The 15,349-nt window shown below is 52.0% G+C and overlaps 4 protein-coding genes across 4 annotated transcripts; 2 read left to right on the top strand and 2 right to left on the bottom strand.

Moving 5' to 3' along the window:
- Positions 1-153: 153 nt before the first annotated feature.
- Positions 154-1,222, bottom strand: TUM1 (Thiosulfate sulfurtransferase TUM1; the record flags this gene model as incomplete). Its single annotated transcript, XM_032030972.1, has 2 exons — positions 154-208; positions 261-1,222. The coding sequence occupies 2 exons, from the start codon at positions 1,220-1,222 to the stop codon at positions 154-156; spliced, it is 1,017 nt and encodes a 338-aa protein (XP_031889536.1).
- Positions 1,223-2,411: 1,189 nt separating this feature from the next.
- apc11 (Anaphase-promoting complex subunit 11) lies at positions 2,412-2,852 on the top strand (the record flags this gene model as incomplete). The annotated part of the gene is made up of 4 exons (XM_032030971.1): positions 2,412-2,553; positions 2,605-2,636; positions 2,690-2,753; positions 2,806-2,852. 4 exons carry the CDS (start codon positions 2,412-2,414, stop codon positions 2,850-2,852), a joined length of 285 nt encoding a protein of 94 aa, XP_031889537.1.
- Positions 2,853-3,405: 553 nt separating this feature from the next.
- On the top strand, positions 3,406-4,431 carry CGGC5_v012147 (uncharacterized protein; the record flags this gene model as incomplete). Its single annotated transcript, XM_032030970.2, has 1 exon — positions 3,406-4,431. The coding sequence occupies one exon, from the start codon at positions 3,406-3,408 to the stop codon at positions 4,429-4,431; it is 1,026 nt and encodes a 341-aa protein (XP_031889534.2).
- Positions 4,432-11,803: 7,372 nt separating this feature from the next.
- On the bottom strand, positions 11,804-13,352 carry CGGC5_v012146 (uncharacterized protein; the record flags this gene model as incomplete). The annotated part of the gene is made up of 3 exons (XM_032030969.1): positions 11,804-12,524; positions 12,594-13,022; positions 13,087-13,352. 3 exons carry the CDS (start codon positions 13,350-13,352, stop codon positions 11,804-11,806), a joined length of 1,416 nt encoding a protein of 471 aa, XP_031889535.1.
- Positions 13,353-15,349: the final 1,997 nt, after the last annotated feature.

The following is a 15,349-nucleotide window of genomic DNA, read 5'->3' as shown; positions in this document are numbered from 1 at the left end:
AACTAGAAGCAACTTGCGCTGCAAAGCCACCAGGTGTGTGTGCGGGTGTAGAGTTATTTGTTTAAGCTGAAATACTCGTATGATATACTCGTAGATGTGGAGTTGAGGGTTTTGTATATGGACTCATGAGCAGTGCGGTTCTCTTTGAGTCTTTTACTCGTCCTTCCGGATGAGCGAGTCGGAGGGCTTGACCCGTTGCGCCCATTCGCTGTGCATAAGTTAGTTGGTGAGATGACATCTCAATTGGTGAATAAACTCACGTCCAGCTTCCGTCATATACTCTGCGCTTCTCAGGGGAACCCCATCCGGCCTCCTCCATGGCAGTCTCAATGACACAGGCAGTCACGCCGGTGCCGCAACTCGAGACGATGGGCTTCTCAGGGTTGACGCCCTTCTCCTTGAAGATCTGCTTCAGCTTCTCGGCCGGGTAGAAGGCCTTGGTCTCGGGGTCGAGCACGGCGTTGAAGGGGATGTTGATCGAGCCGGGCATGTGGCCTGACGACAGTCCCTCTCGCGGCTCGGGGTCCTTTCCGGTAAAACGCCCCGGCGACCGCGCATCGATAACCTGCACGCCCTCGGCGCCCTCCTTGTTGTGATCCAGCGCAATCTCGCGCACCTCCTCGAACTCGGCGACCTTGCTCTCGTCCAGCTTGGGGATCGGGTAGGGACAGCACTCGACGCTGTACAGCTCGCCGGACTCGGTGGGCAGCTCCTGGTCAACCCACAGCTTGAAGTTGTTGAGGAGGTGGACCTTGGGGTGGCCAAAGATCTTGAGGGTCCAGCCGACGCGCGGGGCGCTGAAGATGCCGAGCTCCTTGCTGTCGTAGACGACGACGGTGTCCTCCTTGCGGATGCCGAGCTCGCTCATGGCGGCGGCGAAGTCCTTTGCGGAGGGCAGCATGTGGGGGTAGGGGCTGCGGCGGTCGATGACCTTGTCGAGGTCGAAGAAGCGTGCCTTGGGGATGCGCTGCTGGCGGAAGACCTCGATGCCGGTGCGGCCGTCGTTGGGCAGGAACCAGGAGGCGCAGAGGGGGATAACGCGGGGCTCTGGGCTAATCTTCGAGGGCGGGTTCTTCTTCAGGGCCTCGTCGAGCTCCTTGGGGGTGACGAGGTAGGAGGAGAAGGAGCGGCGCAGGGCGAAGGCGGCGAGGGGGCGGGCGCATTGCCATTGAGGCAGTTTCGCGGCGGTGCGCGGCGACCGGAAGATGGCGGCGGTGGCCATCGTGTGTGTTTTGTGTGGTGGTTTCCCTGCTCTTAGGAGTTTTGAATCACCTGGGTTGGGTCGTAAGGGATGTCAGATGGAGGTCGGTCGGGAGAGGACGGGACGGACGACGACGATGACTGCGGCGGCGGACGGGGGATCGGGTCGTTTATCGGTCGATGACAACGGCAGCAGGGCGGGCAGCCCGGAACGCAGGGCCCTCAGAGGGTGGCAGGAGAGAGGGAAGAAAAATCACGAAGGCCAAAGCCGCAGAGGCATTGCATGTGGTTGGTTTGCGTGCGGGGTTCGGAGAGGGGAAGCTACGAATGAGGCTTGACCTTTTTTTCTAAGGCGGTTGGCAGTAGTGAAAGACGTAAGTGGAGGAATTTGCGGTGGTGGGTGATGGTGGTGTTGTTGGGGCGGGAGGCCGGTGACCGGTGGTGGGCAAGTTTTTTGGAGAAGGGCGACCGGCGGCTGGTGTCGTTATGAACGTCGACCAGTTGGCGGCAAATATGGGAGTCGCAATGGAAAGCGGGAGACAGCAACTGTCCGGTAAAATCTGAGTGACCACCACACCTACAAAGGTAGCGCCAACTGGTTGGTTCCAGTTTCCATCGCGCCTCCTCCGCGGGCAATCATTGGGCGGGTCCAATCCAGTTCAGCGTCAATGGGAACCCATCAATGGGACTTTGCACGACGTGGACAGCCCAGGGCATGTTCCCTGGCTGCACCTGCCCTCTGAACTTCTCAAGAGATAAGCGGAAGGTGGTCGGGGTCCGCTTCGGTGACTGGCCGGCGCCTTGAGCGTCCGTCGTTGCCTGACAATGGCCACTGCCAGACTGCCCACGCTTTTTAGTTGGGCAGTGGAGTAAGGTAGCACGCCAACGGTCCACCAGCAATCAGTCGCTGCTGTGTGGTGTTCATGGGCACGCGAACGCTCAATGCGGGGAGCTTGGGCCATGTCGCCATCTTTTTTCGACGTGATTGACTGGCTTTGGGGGGTGCCCTGCTGTTGCCCCGCAGACGCTGCTGGAGTGTCCCGCGTCGCAACTTCAACAAACAAGAGCGGGATGCACGTTAGCAAGACAGGCTGCTTCGGCTTGACTTACCTAACATCCGCCAGCTTGTGTGTCAATGTTGATGCCAACCTCTTGCAAACACACAAAGTACAAAAACAAGAAGACTCCATTTCGCTTAAATCACCAGCATTATGAAGGTCAAGATTACCCGCTGGAACACCGTCGCGACGTGGCGGTGGGATATCCCCGAGGACGACGTCTGCGGCATCTGCCAAGTCCACTTTGACGGCACATGTCCAACGTGCAAATACCCTGGCGACGACTGCAGCCTTTGTGAGATGGCCATTCTCTTGTCGACTTGTTTCTATTACTGACCACATCCAGTGTCTGGCAAGTGCGGCCACAACTTCCACATGGTGAGTCAATCTCCATCAGCCTCAACGTACCGTCTTTCTAACACCGCTTATAGCACTGCATCATGGAGTGGATCAAACAAGACTCAGCCAAGGGCCAATGCCCCATGTGTCGTCAGAGTAAGTCCCTCGCCAACCTTCCTGGATGGCGTGCACTGCTGACATGCTCCAGAATTCGAGTGGGAGAACCAGGTCCCCGAGGTTGGAGTCGAGCGATAGTCTCCGTATTGATTTCTTCCTGGAGTTTTGGCGTTTCGTTCTGGTAAAAACTAAAGAGATACCCAAGTCTGGCGACAAAGAGGGTCGTTTTGCATCAACATAAAGACTTCGGTATGAAGCAATGCCATAGAAGAAAACCCTCTCAGGTTTACCTTGTTTTGGTAGCCCATGTGTGGGCGAGAACAAAGGTATTGATTGAGATTGAAAATGCCACAGAGTCTTGATTATCCCTATTGGTCCATTAGACTTATGGTCCTGTTCCTTTACCTCTGTGCCCGGCCTTGATGAGACTGAGGAATACTTTGGCTTCGACAACAGCATGGCCACAAGATTTCAACTTTCCAAAGTTAACAGCCATGAAGTAACTGAATCAAATTGCTCTCGTTCCAGAAATATTCCCAAACTTTTTCTAAATTCGTTGACACTTCCTCCCATCTCCAAGCTCAGAGGGAGGTCGTCGTTGGCTGCATCACATGCAAGATCACGACCCCTACTCGCAGTCACGTGGTGATAAACGATAAGAGGCGCTACCCCAGATCGACCTCACTCCACCATGCCGCCCTACAGCAGCTCCAACTTCCGTCCCTCCCTGGACCCCATCGCCGAGTCCTGCTCCCTCCACCTCGACAAGGGAAAAGATGCCAACCGGCGCATCGCGCCCCAACCCGACGACGCACCAGAGAACCCCCGCAACTGCCGCTGCCGACACAACAACAACACCACTCACAAGACCAAATCCTACGCGACATCAGTAGACCTGCACCGTCTCATGATGGCCGACGTCCCGAGCCCCGAGGTCGCCGACCAACACCACCAAGCTCCCGCCGCTCCCGGCGCTGCCTCCCTATCATCATCACAGACGCAAAAGACAGTCGACGCCAAACCTGCGCCCGCGGTAGAAACCGTCGTCACAGACACCGACGCCGACCCGCAGCAGCAGCAACAGCAGCCCACAGAAGACCACCAACCCTCCGACGCCCACCCCTCGACCCCGAAGCTCGACCCGGCCGGCTTCTTCACCCTCGTCTCCAACGCCAGCACGAACACGACGCACCACCCGACCGTGCGGTACATCTTCGCCGACGACGACCCGGACGTGCTCACCTCCGCGCTCGCGGCGCAGCACGCCGCGAACCAAGTCTCGTCATCCTCCTCCTCGGCTGCGGCGGCGGGAGCTCCAGCGAACAACCGCGCGATTTTGTTGGATGTCGTCCCTTGCGAGGACGGGCGGTGGACGGTAGCCTCGGCTGCGAGTTTGAGCGCTGATTTTGCGGTGACGCAGGCGAGTATTGAGAGGCAGGAGGGGGAGAAGGAAGGGGGCGGAATGGTGTTGAAGATTGATGGCGTCGAGGGCGAGGGGAGCGGCGGTGGTGGCGGGGGGGATAAGGCGGAGAGTCTGCCGAGTTCGAATAGTGCGGTGGCTAAGTCTGGCGGGGAGGAGTACGGACCTTTGTTGGAGGATTTCGAGAGGAAGATGAGTGTTCTGAGGAAGGTTGTCAAGGCTGGGGAGGGGAGGGCTGAGAAGGCGCGGGAGACGAGGGGCGGTGGCGAGGAGGGGAAGGGGGATGAGCAGGAGTGAAGGCTTCAATGAGGTTTTGGGTTTGCGCTGTGATGCTGGCTTGGGGAGCCTTATGAACAGAACTGAGGTTTGCGGAGCTTGCGACGAGGTAGGTTACTCCATGAGGCGGGATGTTGACGGTCACTGACAGCTTCGCAGACGTGTTTGGACGAGAGATGTGTCCGTGATGTTGCATCAGAACAGTGGCTGGATGTATGAGTAACGAATCATGAATTACGACTGGAGCAAGGCATTATAGACGCTACTACACGGCCAGGCGGATGGCTTGGTGTTATTCTAATCGGTAGAAAGGACTTCGCGGTCCAGTTTTCGGCTCAGGTTGGAAGAATAGAACAAGTTTTGACAATACGCTGGTGTCGTCGATGATTGAGTATTGGCCGGCTTCGTCTTCCGAATTAATGTCTTCCCACGGCGCCTCTTGAGCAGCCAGAGTACTGGTGCCTGATCAGTGTATCGTCAGAGACAAGAGACGTATTTAAGAGGGGACTTCCTCTATCCACCTAGGTATGGGAAACCAAGATGGTGCACCCCCTATGAAGTTGTCCTGGACTTCTCTGGCGAAAGAGGAAGCTTTCTTTAGGTCCAGGGGCTGGTCATCCTTGCCTATGAGTTCGCAATTGCCTTCCATGCCCGCTTCGGCGCCGTCCTCCATTACCATCTCCATCTGAAGCAGAACAAACATTGGGCAGAAATTAAAAGATGCCAAGTGATGCTTGAGTGGGAAACTAACGACTCTCTCCTTCTCAGCACCTTGGCTTTGCAGCTTTCTGCGAGTTGTGGTGAAAAGCGACGTTATTTGGTGGCCAGAAGCGCATCCCGTGCAATCGGTTGTGTGCGCGGACGGAACTCTGCCTCAAAGAAGCTTCTTTCGCTTTAAGTACAGGTGCAGCACTTCAGATTCGCTCCCATCAATACTATGAAGTTATAAAAGCACAATTTGTAGTATGTAGCGTAGGTCATAACACCACAAATGGTATGGATCTTCGATGGATGGATTGTGGTGATGTTTCTCTTTGATGATGAAGATAAAGAGTTACTATGAGATGCTCTTGCATAACTTGGGTTCTTTTGTAGCATTACAGAACGCCACCTGTCATTATTCCAACGGGAATATCATAAGGATGACAAATACAGAAGACGATGTGTGGGCATGACGACAGCTGTGATGCGAAGATGGCCAATCCCACCCAGCTTTTCCATTTGCACACGCTCATCAAACTATGTATCTGCGTTCTCCAAACTCAGCCCATATTTGCCGTCTGCGGGAAAACGAAAAAAAAAATGGCAAACCTCGACTTATATAATTATGTTTCCGTAATTGCAGCTGTTCCCGCAAGGGGACATCCGCGCTTGATATTTAGACTTACACTTTGTGGGCTCGTCGCACGTCTGAACAGGAGGAGGTAAGACGGATCTCAGCTATACATATATTTATATATTCCCTGCTCTCTTTTAGCAGACAGAAAGCCGGCAAGATGCGACTTTCGCTTGAAAGTTCTGCAGCCAGTGTTTAAGCCATGAACAATTAAGAGTTTGTGTCTCTCAAGTGATGAGAAGGTATCGTCGCAATACCGAGCATTTATATGGACGCTATCTCTGGTTCTACCTGCTGTTTTTCGTCCCGTATTCCCCAATGAATACGGTTTCTCTTCGTCGCTGCAGATAGAACTTCTCCACGAGAGACGCCGGCGACTTTCCACAGGGAGCAGCTTGTCCAAGAGCATCCTCTAATAATATGGGATGGATGATGCAGAAAATCAACACATTTTTGATCAGGTCAACCTAGATGATAGTCAAGGCGCTTTCTTATAGTAAATCGCTTATCTGTGTGTTAGTTGCAATTTGGATTAGTGAATCCGAGGAAGACACCTAACGGTTCAAAGATGCTTAACTTGCTGAGGTTCTTGTGCGTATAAAATCAGTCATCAAGATCTCCAAGAAGGGAATGAGCAACCCAATGATGTGGCGTCATAGCGAGACATTCTACTTACCAAATAGCACGACGAGGCTGTACGATTCCTACCAGCTTAAACAAGCCGCTGGAAGTTCGAAAACTGCCGTGCTCGCAGCATACAAAATCTGAACCGTCTTGTCAGAGTATTCTTCGTAGATACAACCAGTACGAGAGAGGTGATTGAGGACAGAAGAAGTGTTCACCGTTTCCAAGCGATATGCTGCGCTCGAGCTAAACTTAGCCATCTGCGTGTGTTGACGGTATTGATCATGTGGTCTTCGCAAAAGATTCCATTTTTCATCCCGGAGGAAGCTTTACCATTCGGGAATGACAAGAATTTATAGAGCCGTCTACTCCACAAAGCCATTGTATTCAGGTTGACATGCGCCAGCACGTTTTGGCCGAGCAAGTGATGGGTTGGCTCGCATGACAGGCCGGGCCGAGATCGGTTTAAAACCAAGTAACTCTTCGTTACCAGCAGTTGCCACAAATCATGGTCGGGTGTCAGACTCTGCGAATGACTAGTCAGCTTGTTCGATTCGTCGGAACTTGTAGAAACGAAAGCTACGCTGTGGTGCGTTTTAAGGGACGTCTGCAACCAGCCTTCTGAGGTATTCCATCGTGAATAGCCGCCAGATGACAGGCCAAAACAGGAACACGAAGAGCAAATAAGAGGCCGACAGTGCTGTTTCGCCAAGGCGACCGAAGTTCTCAGACTGGCCCGGACGACGCAGGCAGACCTCAGAATGAGGCTGGAATCATGCGTCTCGCCCCTTTGAGAGGAACTCATTGTTCTCTAACATCTGTGAGACCATATGAACAAAAGAGAGCGTATATATCTTGATCTTGCCGGCGGAGTTTGATGTGATGCCTTCCTGTATAAATCCAAGCTTCGTCAGCACGTCTACCCCTCAAAAACAGTGTAGACTTCTCTGCTCTCTGAGCTCTAGAGCCGTTCTGATAACTGGTACATTTACGATTTGTAACACCGTTGGGATTGGCGGCTTGGGACCTCGAGCTGCTAAAGAACACTGGTTGATGTTATCTATCCTTTCTCTGGGGGTACTCATATATGAATCTGAGGTCGATAACAAGGTGTACTAGATATAAAACACCTTTGAAATGATCAAGTGTGCAACTTCGCGCTCATAGCGAAACGTTTCAAAATCCTTTAAGAACTTAATTACAGGCAACCTTCTGTGAAGAAGGATTGTTGTAGTGCCAAACATCTGCGGTGCGAAACTTCTTGCTGCTCGTTTCCATGGATATATGTAGATTAGATATGAGAGTGTGATTGAGCAGCACTGGGATCTGTGGCGCATGAGGCTGGATGTTTGTCTGACGGAAGCTTCATTGAGTTGTGAATCATTCTGTCATTTAGAACATTCACCGGTCTCATATATGAACAACAGCTGCTTTGCGTCCGCTTCGCGTCCTTCCTCAGCAATGAGTCTCAAACACACTCCCATGGTTCCTGTAAACCAACTCGCAGACCAACTCAAGTATTCCGAAGGCATGGCAACTTATTCGGAGTCCCCCAAATGACAATTGGGTAGAATAAGACTGAGACCATAGAGGATGAGGAAGAGAGACAAATGATGGTTTCAGGGGTCAGTCTCCCAACCAGGTTTCCCCCATTGATGCCTCTTTTCTTCTGCGTTAGACAAAAGTCACCATCAATGCAAGTCACAAGTGGCGAATGGTTCAATTGGTGTGGCGTAAAACTTGAGCATTCAGCGTATGGAAGTCTTCTTGTAGGTAAACCGAGTGAAGATGGCAACCGGACATGTGATGTGCAAGAAGCCCACGAATGCGTCTTGGCCTGTCTCACGACCGCAAACTTCGGATTTACCTTATGACAGAGCAAATATGAGGTCGTGCCTGAATGCCACAGTCACCACACGGACGTGTGATGAGATTGCCATCCCAGAGCTAGGTCTCAGCTATGTGGAAGCTCTGGCTAAGACGCTTCGTCGACATATCCAAAGAATATGATGTGATAAGGGTGATGTCAGTTCATCATTCATCCTCTGCCCTCATCATTTCTCAGACTTTATTTGTATGAATAGGTAGACATTGACAATCCACTAACAGCCCTTCCCCTGAAACAAGCAGTTGTTTTCAGGAATTGTGTACGGCATCAAGGGCGCTGGAGCCTGGGCAATTCCATGATTGATTCATGAGCAGAAAGCGATAATCATCTACAGAATTCAACGCGATTGGTGTGTGCCTCTCTCCATCACCAGAAGAGAATTGATATGATATGCCTCTTATCGTTGGTCAGTATCTTATGGATGAGGCAACGCGTCGAAGAAATCTGTATTAGCGATGGATGGCACTGAGAAGAAATGAAGTAGACTTCATTTGACGATAACTCCTGTCTGTCTCCAAGGCGAGAAGAATTTTCAACAGCACGTCAAGTAAAAGCTGACTGCCTCTTCTACACTGAAGTCCTTGGAGGATGGCACAAATAGTGGCGTCGCCAAGGGTGAGATTTGAGGCTTAAGTTATCCTCAACTTCTGACCATATCTCACCCTAGAAAGGTCTGGGAAGACCAAACAGTTCTAGAGAGACACCTGGTGATGTATATTGTACGCATCCGCATAGATTTTGGCGGTATGAATGAACAGGTTCGGCTCATTGCTTCCATGAGAGAGAGCTTCAAGTTCTTTGGAGTAGTCAGGACCCAATGCCCAGACACCCAACAACACATGAGATACTAACATAGAAAATCTGCGCTCGTTTCTTTCGTCGGTCATTTGAGAAAGTTTATTTGTGAATAAGCTGGAAGAATTAAGCATGCTTGCCGTTTCCCGGGTGAGCTTGCTACCGCCTCGGCTCGAAATGTACGTAATGTTATGGGATGAGGCAAGGATCCTTAATCTCACAAAAGACACATCATACCCTCAAGCTCATTTGCTGTGGAAACGAAAATTGTTGTCAGCGCTCAAGTGACCAGTTTTTATTCATCAGACCGATCCTGACTCAACAGGCCGAGGTGGCACTGCGGCAGACGAAGCAGCTGCAAGTAGATAGAGTCAAAGCTAATCTTCTCATGTTGGCAAATGTGAAGGTGTAATGATGTGAGCTCATACACTATTTTGCTCAACCAGTACAAAGAAATAGAATTTGTGTGGCATGACCCCAGAAAGAGAGTGAAGACTTGAACACGCCCTGAGATTGTATATATCAACATGTTTCTGCATTTAGAGACTCCTCTATAAGAAAATTTGCTGTTACCCAGGATGTCACTGGTCTCTGAGAAACAGAGAGATTCAAGTAATCTCCTAAGGCAAGACAAATTCTCCTCCATATCCAGACATAGTTCAGTTCATGGAGCTCCATCAAACTAAGGACACAATGAATAAGAAAGGATACTCCAACTCCTTAGGGGACGGACGGCGAAGATCCAGAACCACTTGCTGCCTTGAAACCCAGACACTACCTGAAGGTGCCAATCGGTGTAGTAAAGGTGTGAATGTAGAGGAGCGGGCCAACGAGTATTGCCTGTAGTGACACTAGCCGTCTGCATAAGCACAGGTATGTGATCCTTGAAGTAACCAGCTTCTTTGATGACAGTGCAGCATTGACGGCCCATTGATAAAGCTTCTGATGCTGAATGCTACTGCCTGCATGTGCTTAAATGAGGAGCTCTCCGGTGGTAGACTAGATCCTGCTATCCTCAAAGCCACTGCACTACAATGAGATCCTTTATCCAAGAACCGTTCATCAAGCCCGAATGTGCCATGCAGCTGATTTCTGCGTATTCATCTTTGAGTTTGGGCTTAAAACTGCATAACATTGCGCAAGACGGACGACAGGAGATCTACCAGCTCAAGCCTTTAGTTGAGCATTCTGATTTACGTCAAAGGATTACGTTCACCACAGAGAGTAATGCTTGTACTATGACTCTAAAATCATGAGAAGGGCTTGTACTACTATTCAAAGAAGTGAATCTGCTTCATTTCATCTACATCTCTATATACCTCCAACTAACTCATGTGTTCCACTCATCTAAACTGGCCTAACAGACATCCACCACCCCACCATATGCTAACAGATATCGTAAAGTCCTGGCTATATAAAAAAGTACGAGAAAATGATGATGCACTGATTTAAAACAAGGAAGAATGTACCTGTATCCTGGGTTTGGGAGATGTGGCCTGATGAAACCCCGTCTCCAGCCGGATGAGAGTGGAATTCCAAGGACACAAACACATTTTGTCGACGCCTTCGTCTTTGGTTCTTGATGATTAGCCTCTGATTAATCTTCGACCGGCGATGAAGACGGGCGTCAAGTTTCCACATGACTGATCTTCCAGCAGCGTATCCCAGACGCTGTCTATTGAGATACATGAGATATTCCCTGGTGCCAGAAACATCATTGAGTTACCTCGCAAGCAAGACCTAGGTAGTGATTTTTGCATTATTAGAGAGTGCCTCATTAGGGACGACGGTGGCCTTTTATAATTGGACATCGATCAAAAACCCTTCTGTGGCGTCGTTGAGTCCGGCTGTCCAGCGGACGGGCAACAGCGAACTCAGGTCTGCGTCGACGTTGAAGTCAATCACATGACGGTTGTATTAAATCCCAAACGTCATCAACAGGGACATAGAGTATTTATATCGATTGATATCATTTCATTTTCCTGACTAGGGGTATTTCCTGAATATTAAGAGCCAACATTCCCAAGACCACGTAACTAGTACTCAAAACCCAAAGGCTGTCCTGCCTTGAAAGCCCTGACATAGTCCCCGGCCCTCGAACGCCGTGCTCAGTTGTTCATAGTAAAGTAGTAAAGCTCCTCTAACTCCATGCATGGCTCTTCTGAGAAAGCAGGGTATCCAATGATCTGCTTCGTGTATCGTGCTCTAGCGTAGCGCAAATATCAAAACTTTTTTTGGTTTGTGTAATGTGCTGATATATATCCGTGGGTCATCCCACCGGATGCCGAGGACTCTGTATATCCTCGGAAATGGGGTCTCGTGGGTGGTGAGGGCCGGACGGACATGCAAAGAGCATTGCGTTTTCCGGCTGGGCGGTTGAGGCAGCTGATAATGGCTTCGTCAAAGCCCTGTAGCAGACTCCAAGGAGATCCGCGTATTCCTCCCAAGCCACCGCAAGCCCAGCGAGAATTTCCGCGCGCGTGGCCGAGGGGGCGGGCGGGGGCGTGGCGTGGCGTTCGTCGCACATCGACACGTCCGCCCGTCGTCTCATCCGAAAAGCCTCAACCCCGCGTCCGACCGTCGCCGGGGTCCACCAGCTCGAGCGCGCAACGCAACGCCGTCGTTCGAATCATCAGGATCCACACATCACGTTATACGTGCAGCGATCGGAGTCCGTGATTCTTTCTTGTGTGTGTTTGCTGTCCCTGTCAGCCCCTCCGTGCGGTTCTGACATTCGCGTGATTGTCCGTTCACTTGGTGCCCAAATCTGGAAACCCGCTCGCCTGCAACACGTCGTCCTGTTGCCACCCCGACCCGATCTTCGCTACCGACGCCGGCAGAGTCGGGTCCTGTTCGCAGTTCGTCCCGTCCCAGATGCGCGTGCTGAAGCCGCCTGCCCAGGGCGCCGTGATGTCGGGCAGCGCGAGGGGCTTGCCTGGGTGCGAGAAGCCCTTCTGCGAGTCGTCGTCTTCGTCATCGTCGGAGTCATCTATCAGGATCTGGGAGTTGAAGATTTCCAAATCTGGGGGCGGCTGCTGGGAGCTGCTCGTCGCTGCGGGGACGGTCGGGTTGGCAATGCTGCCGCCCGGGGGTACGCGCTCGATCTCCACCACGACCTCCCGCGTCCTGTAGATTGCCATCTTGGGCTGCTGGCCGCCCTCGAGATCGGCGGTTCCGATGGATTCTCGCCGGGAGCCTGGGGCGGTGCTGACTGCTGCTGTGTTGGTGCCGCGAGTTAGGTTGGAGTTGAGTTCGATGGGGTTTGCCGGGCGACCGGCGGGTGTGTTGCGGTTGTAGTTAGGCAGTTGAAGGGAGTACTCCGAGGGATGCCACGAGTTGCGGTCGCCGTTCCAGTCTGCGGCGGAGAGGATGCCCATGTCGCGTTTGCGTGCGACCTTGCCGATAAGTTCGGCCATTGACATCTCGATTTTGAGTTTGACCATGTAGGCCAAGGGATGGAATTGCATGTAGCTGGGTGATATTAGGATCTTGAAAGCAAGACAGGATGGTAGTCAGATGCTGCAGCCTGAATGCACTTACACGAAGGTATTGTTCAGGCTCATCATGGCAATGATGAGCACATCCATGCTCAGCGAGAACCCGATAATGAACATGTTGAACCTGGTCAACCGTTTATACTTGGTCAAGCCGTGCATGACCAAGTTCTTCTGTACAATGCGAACGAAGTAGATGTTGAGCGCGCCATCGACGATGAGGTAGATGACCTTCTCGCACCGGTCCCACCAGTCGTTGATCTCGACATAGCGATCCGAGACCTGCAGGCGGGCCGGGATCCAGATGTTGTAGACGGAGATGTTGATCGCGGTGATGAGGACCGCCACGCCGACCTTGACGCGCCATGCCAGTTTCCTATTAGTGAGGAGGATTGCGCAGCGGTTGATGATGATTTGAAGTAAGAACTGGACTTGCAGTGCCCACGTTGTCAAGATGGTGAAGTAGAACGCAAAGCTACAGACGCGCCATGTTTTAGCATCTGCTGCGCCGGGCGGGCATGTTCAAAAAGTTGGCCTACCTTGGTGGAATGATGCCCTTGAGATGCAACCAGCAGATGACGCTGAATATCGAGCACACCAGGATCTCTAGCCAAATCATCCAAATGTACGGATTGCGCAGGATGCGGTCGCCCTGCCGCCTGTACATCGCCGTAGTCTGCCGGACCGCCGTCCACGTCGTGAGCCAGCCGAACCCGAGGGTGAAGCCCCAGGCCAGCGAGGCGATGACCATGTCATCTTCGGTGACCTCTTCGAGCTTGAATTGCGGGGAGAGGAGATTGCTCATGATGAACCAGCCAGGACATCATAGCAGGTGTGCCTGAACATCCAACAATTGAATTGATATATGGGGGGTTTCCTTAATCCATGAGATGAAGATGCTTCATTCCAAACAACAACGAATCAAAGTTAGCAAACTTGAGAATTATCAGCAAAACGAAAGAAATTGTCTTCGGAGGAGAGACTATGTTGTTTTGTTGTTGTTGTGTGGAAAGGGGTTAAGTGAGAAAAGAGTGAGGCGAACACACACACCAGACCATTTACTTACAAGTGGCATGGTCCACGACGTCATCCGCAAGACCCGACCTGGACAAAATGCCTCGGGTCTTCCGATCTCTTGGGCAAAGAGAAAAAAAATTGCGATTGGGGGGCACACAAATCGAAATCCGAGAACGCAGGAAGCGCGAGCACGGGAGAAGGGATGGGGTAACAGAGTGCCTGAAGCGCAGGCTGGACTCGCAGGTGCTTTTGAGGTAGACTCTTGGCTAGAGAGGATTAGCGTTGCGGCGGTTGGACCTTTCGAACGTCGCGTTTCATAGAACGAGTCATGGCACGGGCACACACTCTCAGTCACACACACACACCATTCGAACGGTGCGGATGGCGTTCGCCGTTCTGCTGGTGGTGGCTCTAATCCAGCCCGCCATTCCAGCAGCTGCAGCGTAGCGCCGCGCTAGTCTTGGAAAACCTGGTTTCTTTTCTTCGCGCCGAAGGAATTTCCAGCCTTCTGCCGCAGGTTCCAACTCCACACTGGAAGCAAACGGCGGCTTCATCCTTACTGCAGCGAGGCCAGGACGGGTTAGGCGGTGCCAACGATGCGTGCTTGTCCTGTAGCTCCGGCTAGCCCGACGGGAGATGAAGATGAGAGGAAGGTTTGACCGTTTGGCCTAGAGGAGAATGTACAAAGATACGTCTCTCCTTTTTAGCCTCAGGGTATTCCCCCTAACAACGACAATAAAGCGAGGCATGTGAGAAATTGGTGCCAAAATAATCCAGGGTGCCCCTTTTCCTCATTCATAGCAAGATGGCCCATGCTTGATGGTGCACAACGTGGAGGAGCAGAACTCTGCCAATTCTTTTCGCTGAGGGTATCCAAAAGGCAAAGATTGAACGACATGGAAGAAGAGGAGAGAGGAAAACAGACATACCCCGGCAAGATCGGCCGTGTGGTGGGAAGCGGTGAGGGCGCCGCGGGGGAGAGCGATGTGCGCAACGCCCAGGCTGGCAATGTGTCAACGCCCGCCAAAAGTCTCTCGTATGCGGCATTAGGGCAATTCCCCAATAAGCTTTTTCGGCCATGAAGACTTCGGATTCGTAGGAAATGGTCTTGGGCAGAAAGGCTTGGCGTCTAATCCCAGCCTAGAATCGCGCCGCTCGGGGACTTCCCCCCTTCCAATGACACCAATCGACGTAGCCAGGGAAAGAGAGGGAATACCTTGGCAACCAACTTGGTTGCTGTCCCCCATCTAACCCCGGAGAGGATATGTAATATTACCAGCGACTCGGTATATCGCACTTTCGAAAGAAGCGAGAAGACAACAGTCAGTCACTCCGGGATCGCCCCAAGCCGGCCCCTCCCGGAACATAGTCCGCAGCCAACAGAGTTTCGAGTTTCGTGAGCACGTGGCACGTGCATCCAAGAGGGTGGGAGAGAGGTCCGCAGTAATTTGCAGAGACACGAGTCTAGATCTGTTGCTTGGAAGAAGCCTGGGGATGGCGGAGGTGAGTGGGAGTCCTTCCGGCTATATTCCGAGATCTTAATTGCATGGTCTCCATAAGCTTCGTGTGAAACGTCGGCCAAGAATGGGGTCGACGGACCGTCCCTGATGAATTGTCTATCTTCATCGATCTGAAAAACGACGTTCCCGGAGGAAAAAAGCAAACTGTGTGCTACGCCTATGTCAGATCTGCGTTCGTGAACTAGATGGCGATCAATCGCTTGCCAGATCGTCGCGAAACCGCAGTGTGGTGCGCCTCATCTCACATACGAAGCATTGGTGCGTA

This window comes from Colletotrichum fructicola (genome assembly GCF_000319635.2).
Source record: "Colletotrichum fructicola Nara gc5 chromosome Unknown KSG_Nara_v1_contig07, whole genome shotgun sequence".
Taxonomy (NCBI): domain Eukaryota; kingdom Fungi; phylum Ascomycota; class Sordariomycetes; order Glomerellales; family Glomerellaceae; genus Colletotrichum; species Colletotrichum fructicola.
This window is presented reverse-complemented; position numbering and strand designations above follow the sequence as displayed.